The sequence below is a fragment of the Patagioenas fasciata genome, chromosome 1, assembly GCF_037038585.1.
Source record: "Patagioenas fasciata isolate bPatFas1 chromosome 1, bPatFas1.hap1, whole genome shotgun sequence".
NCBI classification, from domain to species: domain Eukaryota; kingdom Metazoa; phylum Chordata; class Aves; order Columbiformes; family Columbidae; genus Patagioenas; species Patagioenas fasciata.
The window spans coordinates 174,350,454-174,368,455 of record NC_092520.1 but is presented as its reverse complement, the minus strand read 5'-3'; the positions used below and the strand labels follow the sequence as shown (position 1 = coordinate 174,368,455).

General features: G+C 42.7%; 1 protein-coding gene across 10 annotated transcripts in view; it reads right to left on the bottom strand.

Moving 5' to 3' along the window:
• The window catches only part of TCF20 (transcription factor 20), a 132,616-nt gene that overhangs the window by 38,812 nt on the left and 75,802 nt on the right, over positions 1-18,002 (bottom strand). For all 10 annotated transcript variants that reach the window (XM_071801268.1, XM_071801277.1, XM_071801287.1 and 7 more), the window contains one exon: positions 1,573-7,212. In XM_071801268.1, the coding sequence (XP_071657369.1) occupies positions 1,573-7,176 (5,604 nt within the window). In that variant the 5' untranslated portion in view covers positions 7,177-7,212. The remainder of the gene's footprint in view (positions 1-1,572; positions 7,213-18,002) is intronic.

Genomic DNA, 18,002 nt, shown 5'->3' with positions numbered 1-18,002 from the left:
GAACACAAAAAGGATTGCTGGAGGACAACTTAAGGTGGTTCGAGAACTTGCAGAGAAGGCATTTGCTACTGAGAGAACAAGGATCAGAAATGAAAGACCCTTAAAACAGGAAAAATGGAAAACGAGGCTGGAGCGATTCAGATTCAATACACTGGTGAACTACGAGACAAATGAAAGCACAGCCACATTGCGAGCAGAACTCAAATGGTGGTGGAGATCCCAAAAGAAACCTTGCAATTATCCAAGATAAGAAATTCAGCAGTTGCATCAGAGCAAGCATGCAGGCACGGCTCGATGAAAACTAAATGAAATTAACTGACTTTGTTTAATGAGAGGCTAGAAAAAAGAATGCAAGCCAAATCAAGTTAGGGCAAAGAAGCATGTAATTACTGTCAAAGAACAGTGAGTGAAAATGCAGAACAAGCCAGGAATCAAACCTGAAGAGAAAATCTCATGGGGAGGAAACGAGCACACTGTAACAATACAACGAGAAGATAAAAATGGGATCCCAAAACTGTTCAGAAAAGGAAAAAATCTGAAGGGAAGACGAAAAAAGCAGTCTAGTGCCTCTTCCATGGTTTGGTCCAGGACAGAAAGCATAATGCAAAAGGTAACCATAAAAAGGGGATGTAGCATACTGGTGATGGCAAAGAAAGCCACATAAATGGGATTTTAGAGTGTCATGTCTCAGAAAATCAAGAATAGTGAGTGTCCCCATCTACAACCAGGTGGTTGTGAATGAAGTTTCCCCTTTGTTCCTGCTTTAATCTTACACATTTCTTCTCACTCACTTTATACTCACACTTTGGAGAAAGTCAATTATCAGTATAATTTGTGGTATAATTAGTATTGAATTCATCAATACTAAACCAAGCCACTTTTTACTTAAAGCTTACATACTTTCACGCAATTCTACTCTATTCACTGTATTTTCTAAGTACTGCAAATTCTCCTACAGTTGTGTAACGTATTACAGTCACAGAATAACTTAGGTTGGAAGGGATTCCTGCTGAAAGCAGAGCCAGCTTTGAAGCTAGACCTAACTTCAGAGGTAAAGTGGGTTTCTTAGGGCCTTGCCCAGTCACGCTTGTGAATCTCCAAGAACAGATATTCCACAGATATTCTGTTGGTCCTTCTCCCTCAATCTGATGGTTGACCACTCTATGAAATTTTTCATCTAATATTGAATTGGAATTTTCTTTGTTGCAGTTTGTGTCTGCTGTCACTTGTCCTTTAACTGTATGACTTTACGAAGAACTCTAGAGAATGTTAAGTATCTAAAAGGATAGAACAAATGAGAAAAAAGATCATTGTAGTTATGAGAAAGGCTTTGGACATCCAGGACTTTTAGTAGGTAACGAGCATCCAGCTCTTTGATGCCTGAAAAATCTGTCTGATCAAGTGTGGCAGAGATCTAAACAAGGTCACGAAAAGGACATCGCTACAGATTTATTTAAGATGAAAGACGATCGCTTAAGACACGAGGGAAGATCAAGGAAAAATGGTATTCCAAATGGTATACATATTGCAAATGAGAACAAATAACGTTGTAGAATAAGGTCAGGTACTCACCATCTCTCTTGCAATCTCCACAGCTTCCTGCAGCCCATAGAGCCTGCCACAGACCAGGTAGATCCCATTGGCCCAGAGAATACAACCCTCATGGACCCAAAATTCATTGCTGTCAAGAGGTAGTTCAGGAATTTGTAACTCCAGCTCAGTGCCACCTTCTGAAGTGGGCATAGAGGGTTTTGAGTCCAAAGGAGTCTTTTCACCACCACTGCCACCCTCAGTGGTTGCTTTTTTACATGAAGCTCCCCTTGAAAGTGACCGAGAGGCTCCACTACAGTCCTCAGAGCGGTGCCGCCTCTTAAAGCGGGGATGAGCAGCGAGACTTCTTTGTTCTTTCTGTTGTTGCTGTTCCTCCTCCTCTTCTGTATCTGTCTTGGAACCATTAGAAGCACTTTTGTGCCGTACCTTGACTTTGCTCTGCATTTCTGTGGCCCTCTTTGGAGGTGGGTTCTTGGGCAAAGTGGCTGCGTAATCCTGGGGGTAGAAAGGACCAAAGAGGTCACCCATGTTACGATAGCTCGCCCATTTGCCACACAGGCAGCAAACCAGATGCCCCAAGACAGAAGACTCTGTTACTACAGGGCCCTGCAGCATGAAAGTTGAGGTTGGCAGCACTTTGCTCTCCGCATTGCTAGGAGGGGGTGTCGAAGACCTCTGTCCTTTCCGACCCCTCACCAATTTGTTCTGCTCCTCTTCCTCCGCGTTAATGATTGTGCACACAGCGCCTAATTCACACTTGTTTACCACGTGAATATAAGGGAAAAAGGACTTATTCTTGGAGTCAGTTTTATCTACAGACTGGGTAGCATATTTAAGCTTGATCTCTGGTTCTTGAGGCTCCACAATTGGAGCAGCCCGTCTGGGCTTCCGTTTCCGTGGCTGTGCTGCCGGTTTTCGTCTCTCCCTCCTTTGCCTCTTAGGTTTTGGCTCACCACCACCTACCCCTTCTGAGGCCTGTGAAGGTACTGGTGGGGGTGGTGGGGGTGGTGGCAGTTGCTGCTGCTGTTGCTGCTGCTGCTGTTGCTTCTTCTGCTTGTTCACACTCCCAATTGGCCTCCCCTTTTTCTTTCCAGAGGGAAAATATCCCTTTGGAGGGAAACCATCTGGTTTGGGTGAAATATTTGTCACATCTCCATCTTTTTCCTCAGACTTTGGATTTGGTTCAGAAGTAAACACACTGGAAGGGGAAATTGTTTTTGAGTCTGAAAAGCTGAGAGTGCCAGCTCCACTTACAGATCCATCAGGCCTTCCCTGACCACTTGACTTCTGAGAAGGCTGTGGTACTGCACTGGATCCTGCTCCTTCTTTACCGACATTGGCAGCTTCAGGGACCTCTTTCTTGGTTTTATCATCCTCACTGTTTTGCCACTCTTCTGAAGATCTTGGAAGAGTTATTTCACCAGTTGTATCCTGGCTTGCTGGCCCCACCTGATCTGACAGCTCTCCTTTTCTCTTCTCAGCCTCTGGTCCATGTCCAGCCACACTTCCTCCTTCAGGTCCACTCTTAAGAGACAGGATGTCATCAAGAGTAACAGTATCTGCACCAGTTTCAGCACTATTGGTAGGAACACTTCTCCTAATATTGGGAGATGTAATTTTTTGAACAATAGCTTCCAGTTTTAATCCTCGCCCCTTTCTTGGGGGCAATATTTTGGTCTTAGCCGGGCTTGTGAGGGAAACAGCAGGACAATTCCTATTATCAGGACTTGGCAGGTCCTTGAAGGAATCTCCCTTTGCAACTGACTTGCCAACATCTTGGCTTTGAGATGAATGGGCATAGGAGTTGTATGTTTTTTCAGCTCCTTCTTTTGCTGAAGTCATCAGTCGCCCTTTATCTTCGCTGCCACTATTCTTCATATCCTGTGGCTGTCTTTTGGTAGGGATAGGCGAGATGAAAGAACGGACTCTCCTCCTCATAATTAATGGGTTTTGAGGAGACTGGTCTTCCTGGCCAGGGAGCCTGAGCATGGCATTACCAGGCTTGGGCAAATCTGTAGATTCCTCTCGTCGATGCCCATCACTTTCTTGAGGGCAAAATCGTTTTTGGTTCGCTGCTCCAAGAGGGCCACTGCTTTTGGCAGGCGAAGTCTGCCGAGAGAGGTCCCAACCAGATTCGTGATGCTGCAACTTCTGGTTGCCATGTTTCAGCTCGGTGCATTTGCTCTGGGTACTGTCACCCCCCATAACACAGCGCCCAGCTTCCTGGCTTCCAGTGTCGTGGTAAGAGCTACCTTGAAGGTACATAATTCCATCCTTGTCGTTTTTTAAGGGACTTCTTACTCTTTCCAGAAACTGTTGTTGTCTTGGGCTCTTCCTTGCTCCTTCCTGCCTGTGCTGAGCTGCAGCAATCACACCCTGAGCAGTGCTGCTTGCCCAATCTTTGTATTCTTCTTGCTGTTGCTGGTATATCTGTCTCTTGTAATGGTACTGGGAATTTAAACTCTGGTTAGGGTCGCCAAAAGCATGAGGCCTAGCATTTGCGTGATATGCTGAAGCCAAAGATGGGCCTTCTGAATTCTGAGGGTAGGCAGAATGCAAGGAACCCCTATTAACTCTTTCAGATAGTGTCATGTGTGGGTTCATGTGATGCAGATCTGCTCCTGGGCCTCTGCTCCTGCCTGGTGACATTTTCAGCTTATCAGCCAGATCCTGAAATTGAGAAGGTGATTTACCCCTGCTGCTTCCAGTTCTGCCAGGTGCTCGTCTCATTGGTGTCGATCTGCTGTCCTGCTGGGGAATGTAGTCTGGGGCAGCATCCGAGACTGCAGCTCCAGGGCTGGCGTTGCCTCGGAAAGACTCGTGCTTGATGCCAGCAGGATGACAATGGTCTCCTGTTTTTTTATTATTGAGACTAGCTGAGCTCTTTGAATGTTCAAAGTCTTCTTCTTTTATTTGCCCACTGTGAGCTTTCATCTTTGTTTCCACGGATACTAAACCACCAGGGAGTATTACTGACTGGCTCAAGCCAGGGGCAAGACGTTCACTCCTTCCACCTCTGGCCTCAGGACCCATGTGCCCCATTGGGTGAGGGCCAGGATCTCTGACAAGTTGTCTTAATGGAGATATGTCACAGATCACTGATCTCCTCTCTGAGAGCGCTCCCCCTTCATGGGCAGAAGACTGAGACTCCACATCGAACTTTCTAGCAATAGGGTAATCAGCTAAATTTATCTGCTTCATGTCAGGAGCTGCACTGCTGGACTTCCTATCCCAGGGACCCCAGTGAGGGCCTTCTAGGAGAGACCCCATGCTTTTATTTAAGAGGCCTCTATTGGTCAATTCATTGGTTTGACTAATTAAGATATTGGGCCTCATGGCTCCCTCCAAACTCCCAGCCATCCCAGAATGCTCCTGTGCGTTCCTAGAATACCTTCTGTCTGGATGATGGTGGTACCCCTGTAAAACCTCCTGTAGGAGGCTGGGAAACTTCTCATTCCGGCCTTTGCGCTCACTATGGCCTGGAAAATCCCCTTTTTCTTGACCAGAAGGATACTGTGGAAAGCCACCAATACTTCTCTGTATACCAGTTGCTATATTATCCTTGTAACTGTATCTTAAACTGCCAGGAGACTTTGAAGGTTCTGTCCTTGCAGGAAAATTTGGCCCAACAACTGCATGACCAGGCTGGCTGTTCCCTTCTCCATTATGGTTAGTGTTATTTCCACTTTTGCTCCCTTTACTTCCTCCTTGAGCCTCTGGCTGTGTCCCTGCATGCCCAGCTTCTTTTGCTCCACTAGCACTAGCTGGTGCCTGAGTGGCTGCAGTAGCATCGTCCTGTGCAGGTTTATCTTGCCCACCTGACTTTTCCACTCTTCCTGTCATGGCTTCCCGGGAGACAATCACCCCAACTGCCTTTTCATTCACTTTTGGGGCATTTTCCACAGCCACCACAGCTTCCTTCCCATCAGGGGAGGCCACATCTTCCCTAGCTGCAGGGCTGCTGCTCAGCTTTGATGGCTCATTCTGAGAGCCTTGCGCTGGTGAGGAGTTGGACCTCTCTAAGTTACCCCCTTTGTAAGTGGTGTCTGAGCTGGTGCTCTGGCCACTCAGTTGTCTCACCCTTTCCCCATGATCCTCTGAACTACTGGAACAGCCACCATCAAGGGACTCTGCCATGGGAGACTTAAGTTGCTCCTCTGCCTGAGAGGAGCCTTCAGAGTTGGTGCAGCTGTCAGCCTTCTTCGAAGATGATGACCTCTTGGAACTTTTTTTCTGAGGTGCCAAGGCATCTGAGAGCAACATGTGCTGGACTGTGTTGGGCAGGTTGGCAACTTGAGAACTTAGAGCACTAAGGCTGCTCAGCCCTGGATCTGTGAGCCTTTTTTCCTGCAGTCCTTCCAGCCCAAATCCCTTGAATCCTCCTGCATGAGCATTGGGACTTGGCATCATAGATGGTGTAGGACTAAGCTGAGGCATCATCTGCAGGATTCGGTTTCTAGAACCCATGGACATGTTGCCCTGCCCACACTGGAGATTCTCTCCACCCGGCATGAGTGGAGAAGGGGTAGAGCTGCAGCTTGGAGACTGGACCACAGATGCAGCAGGAGATGGATTAGAGATTGGACTGAAGTTTTGGTGGAACTGCATTGGTGACCTTACAGGAACTTCAGTCTGACTGTACTGTCCCACTTGACTTTGAAGAGAGAGCTTGGTGGCAGCATTTGAATACTGCATTACGTGCTGAGGTGGGTGCTGTTGCTGCTGCCCCTGCTGCCCGCTTTGGGGCAGCTTAGACTGCTCAAAGCTTTTCATCGGTTGAGTCTGAAAGCTGTAGTTTGACTGGGTCCCATATGTCTGTGCGTTGGAACCCACAGCGTGGCCTTCAAACTGCGACCCAGAATTCACACTGTAGCTTCCATCATAATTCTGTCCTGACTGGCCAAAACGCTGTGGGGAGGGGAAAGAGGAGGAGGAGGATGACGAAGGTGGCTGATAGTGTTGGCTGAACTGACCCACTCGTAACTGGTACCCAGAAGCAGAGGAAGGTAGGGTGGATGGACGCTGCATTGGCTGCAAGTGTGAGGTGCTAGAAGCAGACTGGCTGGAAGCCTGGGGTAAAGGCTGGTGAGACTGATAGATCTGCTGTCTCAGCTGCTGCACCTGCTGCTGCTGGCTAGAAGCCTGCTGCTGATACTGGGCACTCCCTGGAGAAAAAGGACCAGTATAATCCTGTTGATAGTGGGATACACCCCCAAGGGTCGAATGCTGCGTTTGAAACTGGCCCACATGTCCCTCACTCCCATACTGACTCCCAAAGCTACTCCCTTGAGGGGGCCCATAGCTCTGCACTGGTCCAGAAGGCCTGCGCTGAGGTGGCTGCTGCCCTCCTGATGCCACTGGATCTTTGTTGGCAGCCATATAGTAAAACTCTCCTGCTTCTTTTCTGAAACCTTGGTAGCTCTGATGGCCAGAGCTCTCACCAGGCATTGCTGTAGAGGCTCCTGCTGCTCCACGACGTCCACTGCCAGCACCTCCTCCAAAGCTCTGGAACATGTGGGCCTGCTGGCGGGGGCTGAACTCTTCCAGTCGGGAGGAACCCTGCACGTCCTGTGGGTAGCTCTGCTGGTTTCCGTGGTAACTACTTTGCTCCCGAAAGGACTGCATGCTGTTCAGCAGCAGAGCTGCAGCTCAAAAGCCCTCCTAAAGGGGGAGAAAAACAAAGAGGAAAAAAAAGGTATAGCATCTACATCTCCCAGTCACACCAATACCACCGCTCAATTTCACTGTTTTAATGGCAATTAACATTCAGTACTTTCTGGTACATCAATGGGTATCACCTCACCTTTCCAACCCTCTAGGTAATGCAAGCAAGAGGTATCACTTTCAATAAAATATAAGTCTGGAGCCTACTACCAGTTGGAGCGCATTTTCAGCATTATTATTTCCCCACAGTCATTTACTAACTGGGTCTGTCTATGTGCCCCTGAAGAAACAAATTTCCAACAATATTTTGCAAAGCAAAGAACAATCCTTACCCTCCAGCTATTCTCCATGACTACTACTGCGAATACTCAAGTATTTTGCTACTGTGTTAAAAGATGCAACAATGAGAAGTCTGGAACACCCTCAAACCACTCTTGGATCTACTGTAGGAATGATACCCAAGGCCTTAGTTTCATTCTGGGCAAGATCTCTGTTAGAAAACATTCAAGATACAATTGACCAAAGCTCAAACCAAGATACTCCAATAAAAAAGGTCTATGGAACCTGGAAAGAATTGGCATCAGCATGCTCAAAGGTATCTGCGCCAAGCTCCAGTCCTGACTACTCCAGTGACACTTCTAGGTAAAAACCGAGACAACACATGATGCTTTTCCCCCTGTCTGTTTTAAAAGGTGGAAAGTCAGAACAAGTCTATTCTATTTGACCAAAAGGATCTACAACTTCATCCCTTAAGACTTTTATGTTATCTTGAATGAAACTTAACTGAAAACATCTGTTGGCCAGAATTACATGTTTTGAAATACCATGTATGATCATTTACATAATCAACCCCTAAGTAAATGCACTTCAGGAGGCTCTCCTATATACTTCAATCTGCTATCCAGTGTGTGGAATCATGACTCATCCTCAAGAACTGGACCACAGCTGCAAAACTGGTTAGAGTTCCTAGCTAGTCCCTCTGTAAAAGCCTGACACAACAGTAGAGGCATTAAGAAAAGTACAGTAATGAACAAACACATGCATATACACTTTTAAAAAATTATTAATTAATAAAATCAAGAAAGAGATGACAAAAGCATTTCATTTTTGAAACACCTTGTGGTTTTCTCTTCCTGAAAACAAACCGGACAAAGCCACCTGGAGAGACTCCTTCCTTTAAATGAATCTTAAGACAATGCTTGCACTTTTCCAGGAAACAGAACACTGGCTCCTCAGATTGGAGACTTCCTGGAAAACTTGTCCGCATTGTGTTTTCTCATTTAGCCATGTTCTGTGCCACATGTTCTCTTGCCACACTCAACTGAACCCACTCAAAATTAAAGCCTGGTTTTGCACTTATAAGTTTTGTTAAAGTAGGAGATCACTGGAGTCCCAAGGAAACAGGCATACAAATGAGGAGATGCAGGCGATGTCTGGCATGGTGCTGTTTTACCATCTGCGCATCAAGGGTTGGTTTGGTTTTGTTTTTTTTTAATTAATACGTATGTTACACACAGAACCATTGGTCTTTCAGAAAGGCATCCTAGTTATATTTGGATTTCTACTATCTGTTTATGCATGCAGGCTACAGAACACACACAAAAAACCTTCACTGTAACACACATCTCCGCAATTCCTTTCTGCTAACTCAAAGGCACCTTTGTGTTCCAGCCCTGGTTCATGCAGCTTCATGTCCACAAGAGAATTACTGAAACATTTCCTACAATCAGAAGGGAACTTTCAAATTGTTGGTATTTCCAATTCTGTCTCTCCCCTTCTAGGAAGCCAACGTGACTGCTGTTCTAATCTTACACTCTAATATTTTAAGTGTCATACTATAAGAGAGGTCTGCTGTTCTGCTGAAATTCTACTTTTTTACCACTTTAAAGACTACATGTATCACATGCACAACACTTCTATGAATGCCACACTGTGTCAATCTGTCCAGTTTGGGCTTCTTATTCATAAAACCCTTCCTTTTCTCAATTATTCCCTTAGAGTTTTCATCAGTTTGAAGTCCCTGCCCTCAAAACTGTGATACCTAGCACAAGCTGCTTTCTCCCTTGTTGTATGACCTGCTGTTAAGGTGAAAAATGGGACAATAAGTAAAAGAAGGAAAGAAAACAGACGTATGAGTAGAAGGGAGCTGTCAAACTAAAGGTAAGGGACTATCTACTGTAACTGGCAGATGTTACGAAGCAGTTTCCCTAGATAGGCAGTCTGGGGCTCTGCAATCAGCTCTGTCCATTTGCTGTGGAGGCTGTACACGCCCCGGCGCCCACGGACTTCGCATCCTCAGGACAGCAATGTCCCCATCCTCATCACAGGCTCAGCCTCTCACAGAATCTATTAGTAGTTTTTAAATACAACTTTAATAAAGCTTACTTTGCCAGGTCTGAACAAGGTCTCAGGAAGCTTCTTTTGCACTACACCACAGAAAAAACTTCCATCACTGATGATATTCAATCTTCTATAATAATACTAACAAAGGGTTTTAAAACCGCTAACATGCATGTTAGGAAACATTTTTAAGACTTGCTCACTATTGAAAAATAATCGTTTTGATTACATAATGGAACAGAAACAGTACAAGATGCCATAAAATACCTTTACTGGATCTCTGTTCCTAAAGGTCAACCTGAGGCATAAATTCCTATCCTCCACAATGTCATGCAATCACATAATATTTATTTAGTCCAGAAGATACATATGTTAACTCAGAAGAGGGAGAACATGTTTTTCTCCTTCAATGTATTTATTTTTTTTTAAATCTTCGCTTTTACCCTGACAAATAAATAAAGTTTTCACCAGGAGAGCTTAAATTGCTGGTGCCCTGAGCAAATGCTTTCTGTTTTCATGCCTCCTACGGAACAACACTTGCTTTGAATATCTCACAAGGACCTCAACTTGAGCCACACAACCAGTAAAACAGCCACCAAAAAAGGCATTTCATTAATAACAAGAGTAAGAAAAGACAGGAGATGCTTCAATTAATTACGTCACTGATAACTTAAGACATATTGCAAATTTCCTGTCATTACTGTACTATAAATACAGGACTATCAAAATTACTATTGTAATAATATTTCTTAACAGCACTGTAAAGTGCTTAGATCTAAGTGCTATGTTCTCAGCAAAGCCACTGAAAATAATTCCATGGGCAAACCTTGTTAATAAAACACATTGACAGACGAGGCCTTCAAACTCTACCTCGATCCACAGGAAAAAAATAGATTAATTTGATTAAATTTTTACTGGAAGCCTTTAAAGGAAGCATTTTCAGTTTCAGCTGGCATGTACTCCTCCACATGCAGGAACTCAAGAGAACAATACACCAGCTGCCAACTAGAGGCTACAACACAACCACATAAAACTCCATAATGGTGGTACATATCCATAAAACCATCTCCAGCAGAAGGAATGAAGTCCCATCTCCAAAGAAGTGCTCCATAAACAGTCACAAATTACACACACTTACAGTGTTTACCAACACACACACGAAAACGTCCAATAGCCTTCCCCATTTATTCAAAAGAAAGGTAAGATTCTGGCACAGCTTTCACTGCTTCAGTGTCACACCTACACTCTTCACTACACGTGCACCCAGTTCTATCAATAAAGCTTCATGATTCTCCTCAAGTATATATAGGTTGTAGCTGTAGAGCCATCTAAGCACATCCATCTAGAGATTACAGGCTACGGTCACTAAGCTAATCAGTTTCCCTTTGCTCCAATACTTTTGTTCCTTCCCCCATAGCCTTCAACCTGGTGGGAACAAAGGAAGCACATTACAAGCTTGTGTGGCTGATAAAGAAACAGCCTCACATATGAAATCACTGCACATTAGCCGTGAACCGAGAGAGGCAGCAGGTCCTCTTCAACATTCCTCAGACTTATTTGTGACACATCTGAAGTTGCTTCTCTTTCAACCTACCTTCTTCATGTGAACTTCTTTTTAAGTATATCTACAATGCAGATTCTGTTTCTTGCTTAATCGTCCGAAACAGCCTCGTAGAACAACTTTGTTAACACAGGAGTTCCTCAAAACATGGAGCTACTGCATTCTGATCCTACTGTGAGCAACATTATTAAGTGGTAATCAACAGCATGTAAGCATCTTTCAATGGTTCCTGCATGTATTATATACGAGACCGCCCCCAACCATTCCTGATTAACAGGGTTCATCAGTCCTCCCACACCAAGATTACTGTGCGAAATGATCTTCTGCAACATACTGTGCTATTTTTTTTAAAGCCATATAAATCTTTAAAACTTTTTTTTTTTTGTCCCAAATATTCAAGACTGGACAAATACAGAACGGTTGCCCAGATTTTCCCACATAACACTGATGCCAGCACAGTAGCACTGCACTACCAACAGACAGCTCAAAAAGAAGGGAGCTGAAAACCAAAACACTGTGAGGATATGCTTAATTCCTAACGATAAGCCTATAAAGGAGCAAACAAAACCAGCATCGCTTGATTCTGCAGGAGGCAAGTGAGGTCTTTCTGCTTCGTTAAATTTTCTTTAGATTTGGGTTGACTACTGCGACCCATCTGTGCAGAGAAGTCTCAGGCAGCAGTCAAATGCAATATATTTTCAGTGATCTGTCAAAGACCTCTCACTTCCCAGCATGCTTATCAGGAAAGAAAATGTAGCTACAGGCAGGTGACAAACAGTAAGATAGTATTTTCTATAGTCAAAAAATGTACATGAACAAGTGGGGTTTTCATAGTGTCCAGGCTTCTGATTAAAATAGACTCACTTGCTAAATGCTGTGCAAGTAACAGATATACATACATCTCCACAGACATTTCTAGTCACAACTCACGCAAAAGACAAAAATTACCATTTTTACCCTTCCCTCACTGTACCTTCTCACAACCAAAAAAACCCCACCAAGTAAGAACTTGAGTACAAGCAACTCAGTGGCATAATTTGTAAGTAAAGAATCCTCAGGATCTGAATTAAGCCTGAAATACAGGAAAAAAATATTTCCACGTACTCAGTATCATTTCCACAGTCAAGGTCAAGTTGCTAACCCTCATTTCTGCAGGTGCACAGTTATCACTTGCACACCTGAGCAACAGCTGAGAATAGACTGATCCTGTTTCAGTTTTGAAGGAACATTACCCTATCCGCAGCTTTTAAGAGAAGGCAAATCAGCTATGCCACCAGCAGATTAACTTAACGATCAAACCTAAGACTGCATTCAATGAAGTAACAGTTCAACTTATTTGTTCTACATTTGATGCCTTTTTAAAACAAAAGGGAAACTAGTTTTAGTTTTCAGCCTTATGTGTGATATTGAAGTAAACCAAGATAGCCATCACTTCAAAAGGCCACCAGTTTGTACGAGCAATAATCCTCACTGCTCACTTCTTTCAGGAAGTTGCGCTTGCCCTGAACTGCAAACAGATTTTCTCCATATCCCTCTGTAAAGCTGTTTCAGATCCTGCTACATTAGAAGTTACTTTTTCCCACTACAAATAAACAGAATGATCTAAGACACGGTAAACTGAAACTGCCTTATCCACCACTGCACTTCTATCAGATCTGGCTCACCAAGTCTTCATAATTTATTCTATCAAAGAAACCTTACTACACCACTCCAAGTTTAAACAGTATACAATTATTTTTCAATGAGAGTGCCAGAACCTGTTAAAGTAGGTAAACTGTGACATTAAAGCCAGAATACTGTTACTGAAAACTGAATTTTACATTCTAAAAAAATTATGACGTCTTAAAAACACCCATATGTAGTTGTCATACAAGTTTCAGTGTCTATTAGCAACATGTCTTGCAAATCGGTGCCAATACTGGCCTTAACGTCAAAACTGCATTTTGTTAGGTCCAATGAAAAACTTCATCAGATTCCTCACGGGAGCTAAAACTTGGCCAAGTGGATTGTCACTAGTTCCCATCGCCTCGCAGAGACACTTTGCCATCTTTATCAAAACGTCTGTATGCCTTTTCAGAAAGTCAGTATGTATGAACTTAAATCCAAACAATTAAGGAAACGTTTCTCTCCAAATGGGTGAAGAACAGATGGGTGTGGCAGAAGGACCAGAGTGAGCTTTGTCAGCTGAGAGGGGAACGCTCTGCTCTGGGGATTATTGTACTACAGAAGATCCACATTCACTTCTTATTTCATATATTTCCCTAAGTGCCCACAGAAAATTTTGCTAAGCCTGAGTCACTGCATCTTCCTGTCTCACAGGGGAGATGTGAACATATTAGGAGTACTCAACTGCTGTAATAAAAGGCACCATATAAACAAACAATAACAACAAAATAATAATCAGAATTTTGTGCGTGGATATTATTTGACTGCTCATTTCTTCCCCCAGCCCCAAAATATTTTTTCTGAATTTTTTTTTTTTTTATTATTTGGATAACACCAAATTAAAAATACTCAACCGGATTTTCTTTTTGTGGCTGAGAGTCTTCCTTATTTACCGCATGAACAGAATTAAAATACCATCTCCACTTCAGCTCACTTGAAGCAAAATGTAATGTTAAATTCATATTCCTAAACATGAAGAAAAGTTTTGACACAAGAAAAATTTTGTTGTAAGCAGGTATTAAAGTTGTGGTGCTATGAAAACATGTATTTCTAGAAATATAACCAATGATCAAAGTTCAGCAGAATTTTCTGTGGTTTTGTACACCTGATTTTATCATTGTCATTGGTTCTCAGTCTCAATCAACAGCACAAATGCATTTAAATGGGTTTTAAAAAAATCCACCAACAAATTGCTGAAAGTTATCCATCTACTTTTTAACAGATACCATTATTTTAATAAGCACCTATCCAAATCAGTCAGATTCCATTTTATGTCAAAGATTAAACCAACGATTTTGGTTTCACATATAGGGTCAGTCCTCTATGCACTAGCTTTCCTCCACGGCACTAACACGGTCATTCACGCAGCAAGCCAGATCAGGAAACTAATACAGTTGAGAAACAATTCTGCAACAGAGAAAAGCCATTTCTGAACTGACAGATCCATTCACCGTATCATCACACAAACATCTGCACCAGCAAAACGGACACAGCAGGAACTGCTTAAGTGGCATGGCTACTGAAGTGCACTAGAAACGAGAAGTTTGTATGTAAAAGGCTCTTCATCTTTACACAACAGTCAAACAACCCTTCTCACCACCAACGTGAAAATTATACTGAACCCTCTGCTCCTCACTTCTTTTCTCCAAGCTGCAGATCAGTTGATTGCGCATCCTAACCCAATTTAGGTTGATGCAAAAGTAATTGTGGCTTTGGACTGTGAATTTTGAATCATTATGACAAGGCTCAAACACATCTTTATTAATCAAAATAGAATAGGAACCATTATAATCAACACATTTTTGCCAACGAGAAATAAGTGTGTTTATTCCTGTAGCATAAAAATCCATGCTTCGGGATTCGACAAACTCTTGGAAAGCATTTTCTGCATCTTGCTGGTTGTGGAAGCTTTTTCCCTCAAAAAACATTGCCGGGATGCTTGTAGAAGAGGTAGTTGAGTGGTGAGAGGTCAGGTGAATATGACAGATGAGGCAAAACTTTGTAGCCCAATTCACTCAACTTTTGAAGCACTGGTTGTGTGATGTGTTGTTAGGCGCTGTTGTGGAGAAGAATCAGGCCCTTTCTGTTGACCAATGCCGGCTGCAGGTGTTGCAGTTTTTGGTGCATCTCATTGATTTGCTGAGCAGACTTCTCAGATGCAATGGTTTTACTGGGATTCAGAAAGCTGTAGTGGATGAGAGCAACAGTAGATAACCACACAGTGACTGTGACCTTTTTTGGTGCAAGTTTGGCTTTGGGAAGCGCTTTGGAGGTTCTTCTCGGTCCATCCACTAAGCTGGTCATCACTGGTTGTCGCATAAAACCAACTTTTTGTCTCATGTCACAATCCAATCGAGAAATGGAATGTTGTGTTTAATAAGACAATAACACTTCAAAAGGATGATTTTTTTTTTTGGTTTTTAGTCAGCTCATGAGGCACCCAACTATCAAGCTTCTTCACCTTTCCAATTTGCTTCAAATGCCAAATGACCATAGAATGGTCGACATTGAGTTGTTTGGCAGTTTCTCATGCAGTTGTAAGAGGATCAGCTTTGATGATTGCTCTCAGTTGGTTGTTGTCAACTCCCAATGGCCAGCAACCACGCTCCTCATCTTCAAGGTTCTCGTCTCCTTTGCAAAACTTCCTGACCCACCACTTCACTGCACAGTTGTTAGCAGTTCCTGGCCCAAATGTGTTGTTGATGTTTTAGGTTGTGTCCACTGCTTTGCAACCCATTTTGAACTCAAACAAGAAAATTGCTCAAATTTGCTTTTTGTCCAACATCATTTCCATAGTCTAAAACAAATATAAAATACACAGCAAGTAATAACTCAGCAGCAGAAAAAAAGTGAGAAAAGAGCATTAAAATTATGTATAACATAACCACATTTAAGAACGTATTCCAATATCAAACAGCAAATTTCAACAATGCAAAAACTGCAATTATTTTCACACCAACCTAATACTAGTTGGCTAAAAAGTTTAGCAGCTCATTATACGCCTCTTGTTGCAAGTTCACCTGTGTCCACATCTCCATGTCCCCATACAGTCAAATATCATGTTTGCTTCCACAAGACAGTAAAATCTGAGGAACCATTTCAAGGACCACTCCTGATCTGCTCTTTGCCTCCTCAGACATGTGAGACAGAAGGTTCAGCAACATCACAACTCTCACCAAACCTTCACTTTTCAGTTACAGAATTGAAGACAGTGAAAAGAAGTCAATCATTAATTGCAAGAGGAAAGAAGAAAAGAGTAGAGCAGGGTTGCCAGGTTCTACCTGTCCAAGCTCCCACTTCCATCGCAGAAATGAATCCAGTATCACAAACACTCGGAACTACACAGCAGTGGGGAAAAAAAATAACACATTGTTTTTAATTAACTTCTATAAATTGTTCATTCTAACTACTAGCGCCTGCCTTTAAATTCTTTAACACGTTATCTCTTCAAATTATGACAAGTCGCTAAGATGAATACTTAGGTCATATTTAATATTACCTGTAATACTTGTCTTTCTTTTTTATTCAATGTAGTCTACACAATTAAGTCTTTTTATTCTGTTTTACAATGCCTGGTGCAATGAGCCTGTAACTAAGACTCCTGGCAACTTCCCAAGGCAAATGAACTGAATTAACACAAAATCTCTATCAGTTATGTGCAAGTATTATTACAATACAGGTTACACACTGTATACAAGAATTAAATACATTGATTAGGATAAAACCATTGTTGAGGATAATACCACCTAGCTACCTCATATGCAATAACATTAAAATCAGGTAGAAATACAACCTCGATCCACTTAAACTAACAAATAAAGAATCACCATCCAACTGCAGAAAAGCTGTACTCAAATTTATGTCCTCCAAACTTCTTACAGATAATTTTTGTTCTTTTAAGATAACACAAGAAATTTAGCTATGCACTATACCACTCTGAAGTTGCACTATCCTATCAATTTAGCACTTCATCCCCCTGAAGTGACACAAATTTAAGAGCAATTGAGTGCGGAAGGTCTGCAAATAGTGCTGCTATGGAAAACTTCAGACGAAAAATACAGTCAAGGCCATATGATGCTTACTGATAAAATGTTAAGAGAAAATAAGGTTTTCCCCTCATGTAAGAAAGAAATGGTTTAACTTCCCAAAACAAACAAAAAAAAACACCAAACTCCAAGCATTTTTAAGATCTTCACATTAAAAAAAACCAACAGCTTTTCCATCCCTGACATTTCTCCTTGTCTCCTACAAGCTCTAAACATCACTTTGCTTATTCCTCTGCCCTCTGGGTTCCACAGCCATCCACCTCATGCCAGAGCCAGAAGTTCAGAAGTTGAAGCCGATCCAATCCAACAATTTAAGTGCTTTCTCCTAAGAGAGACTAAGACTACAGTTACAGAGAGACAGAGAAGCAGTTCAGATTAATACAAAATAACTTCATACACTTAAGGGATCCAACAAAAAGATTACTCCAGCGGCAGCACTGTTTTATGAAGTTCCTCCCCCACCTCCTACCTTGCCATTCCAAAGACTCTCGTTCCCACCCCAGCACTGTAGGTTTTTCTTTGCATTTTTCAGATTGGATTAGTTTCTTGAATTATTTCATTGCGCATCTCTCCACTGTAGTTAGACTGGTACAACCAGAGAGATGACAGAGAAGAGGTAGCACACTGCAGCACTGGAGCAAACAATTAGGAACTCTGAGTTTGTACTTTTTGAAATTCCTGTATCACTAAAGCACTTAATTGGTTCACTTTCACCAGCTTCCCCACAGAGTCAATGAAAGCCTTCCAGAAGGCCTCTTTCCATGTCAATTTTATAAGGTGATTAAACTTGTAATACACCTCATTTGAATGTCTGAAATTATATGGTATAAACCCAGGCCATCGTAACCAACAGACAAGGCACCGTACCCTGGTACTGTAAATTGCAGACACTGTGCTTCTAAGTTCTGCTGCTCCAGCCAAAGACATGGTGAATGACAAACAGGAGTCACACCACACCACAGAAACAAAATTAATTCTAATGAGCATAAGCAGTTCACAGAAGTCAACAAGCTACAACTGCAGACCCTCTTACAAATGGGGCCTAAAGCTTTCTCCTCCACAAGCAGATTTTAGTGCCACCACGGTGATGATGTCGGGCAGCGTTTGAGATCGGTGATGGAGACACACTTGGAAAGCTGATGGATGAAAGTTCCACGGTATGTATTCCATCCTGT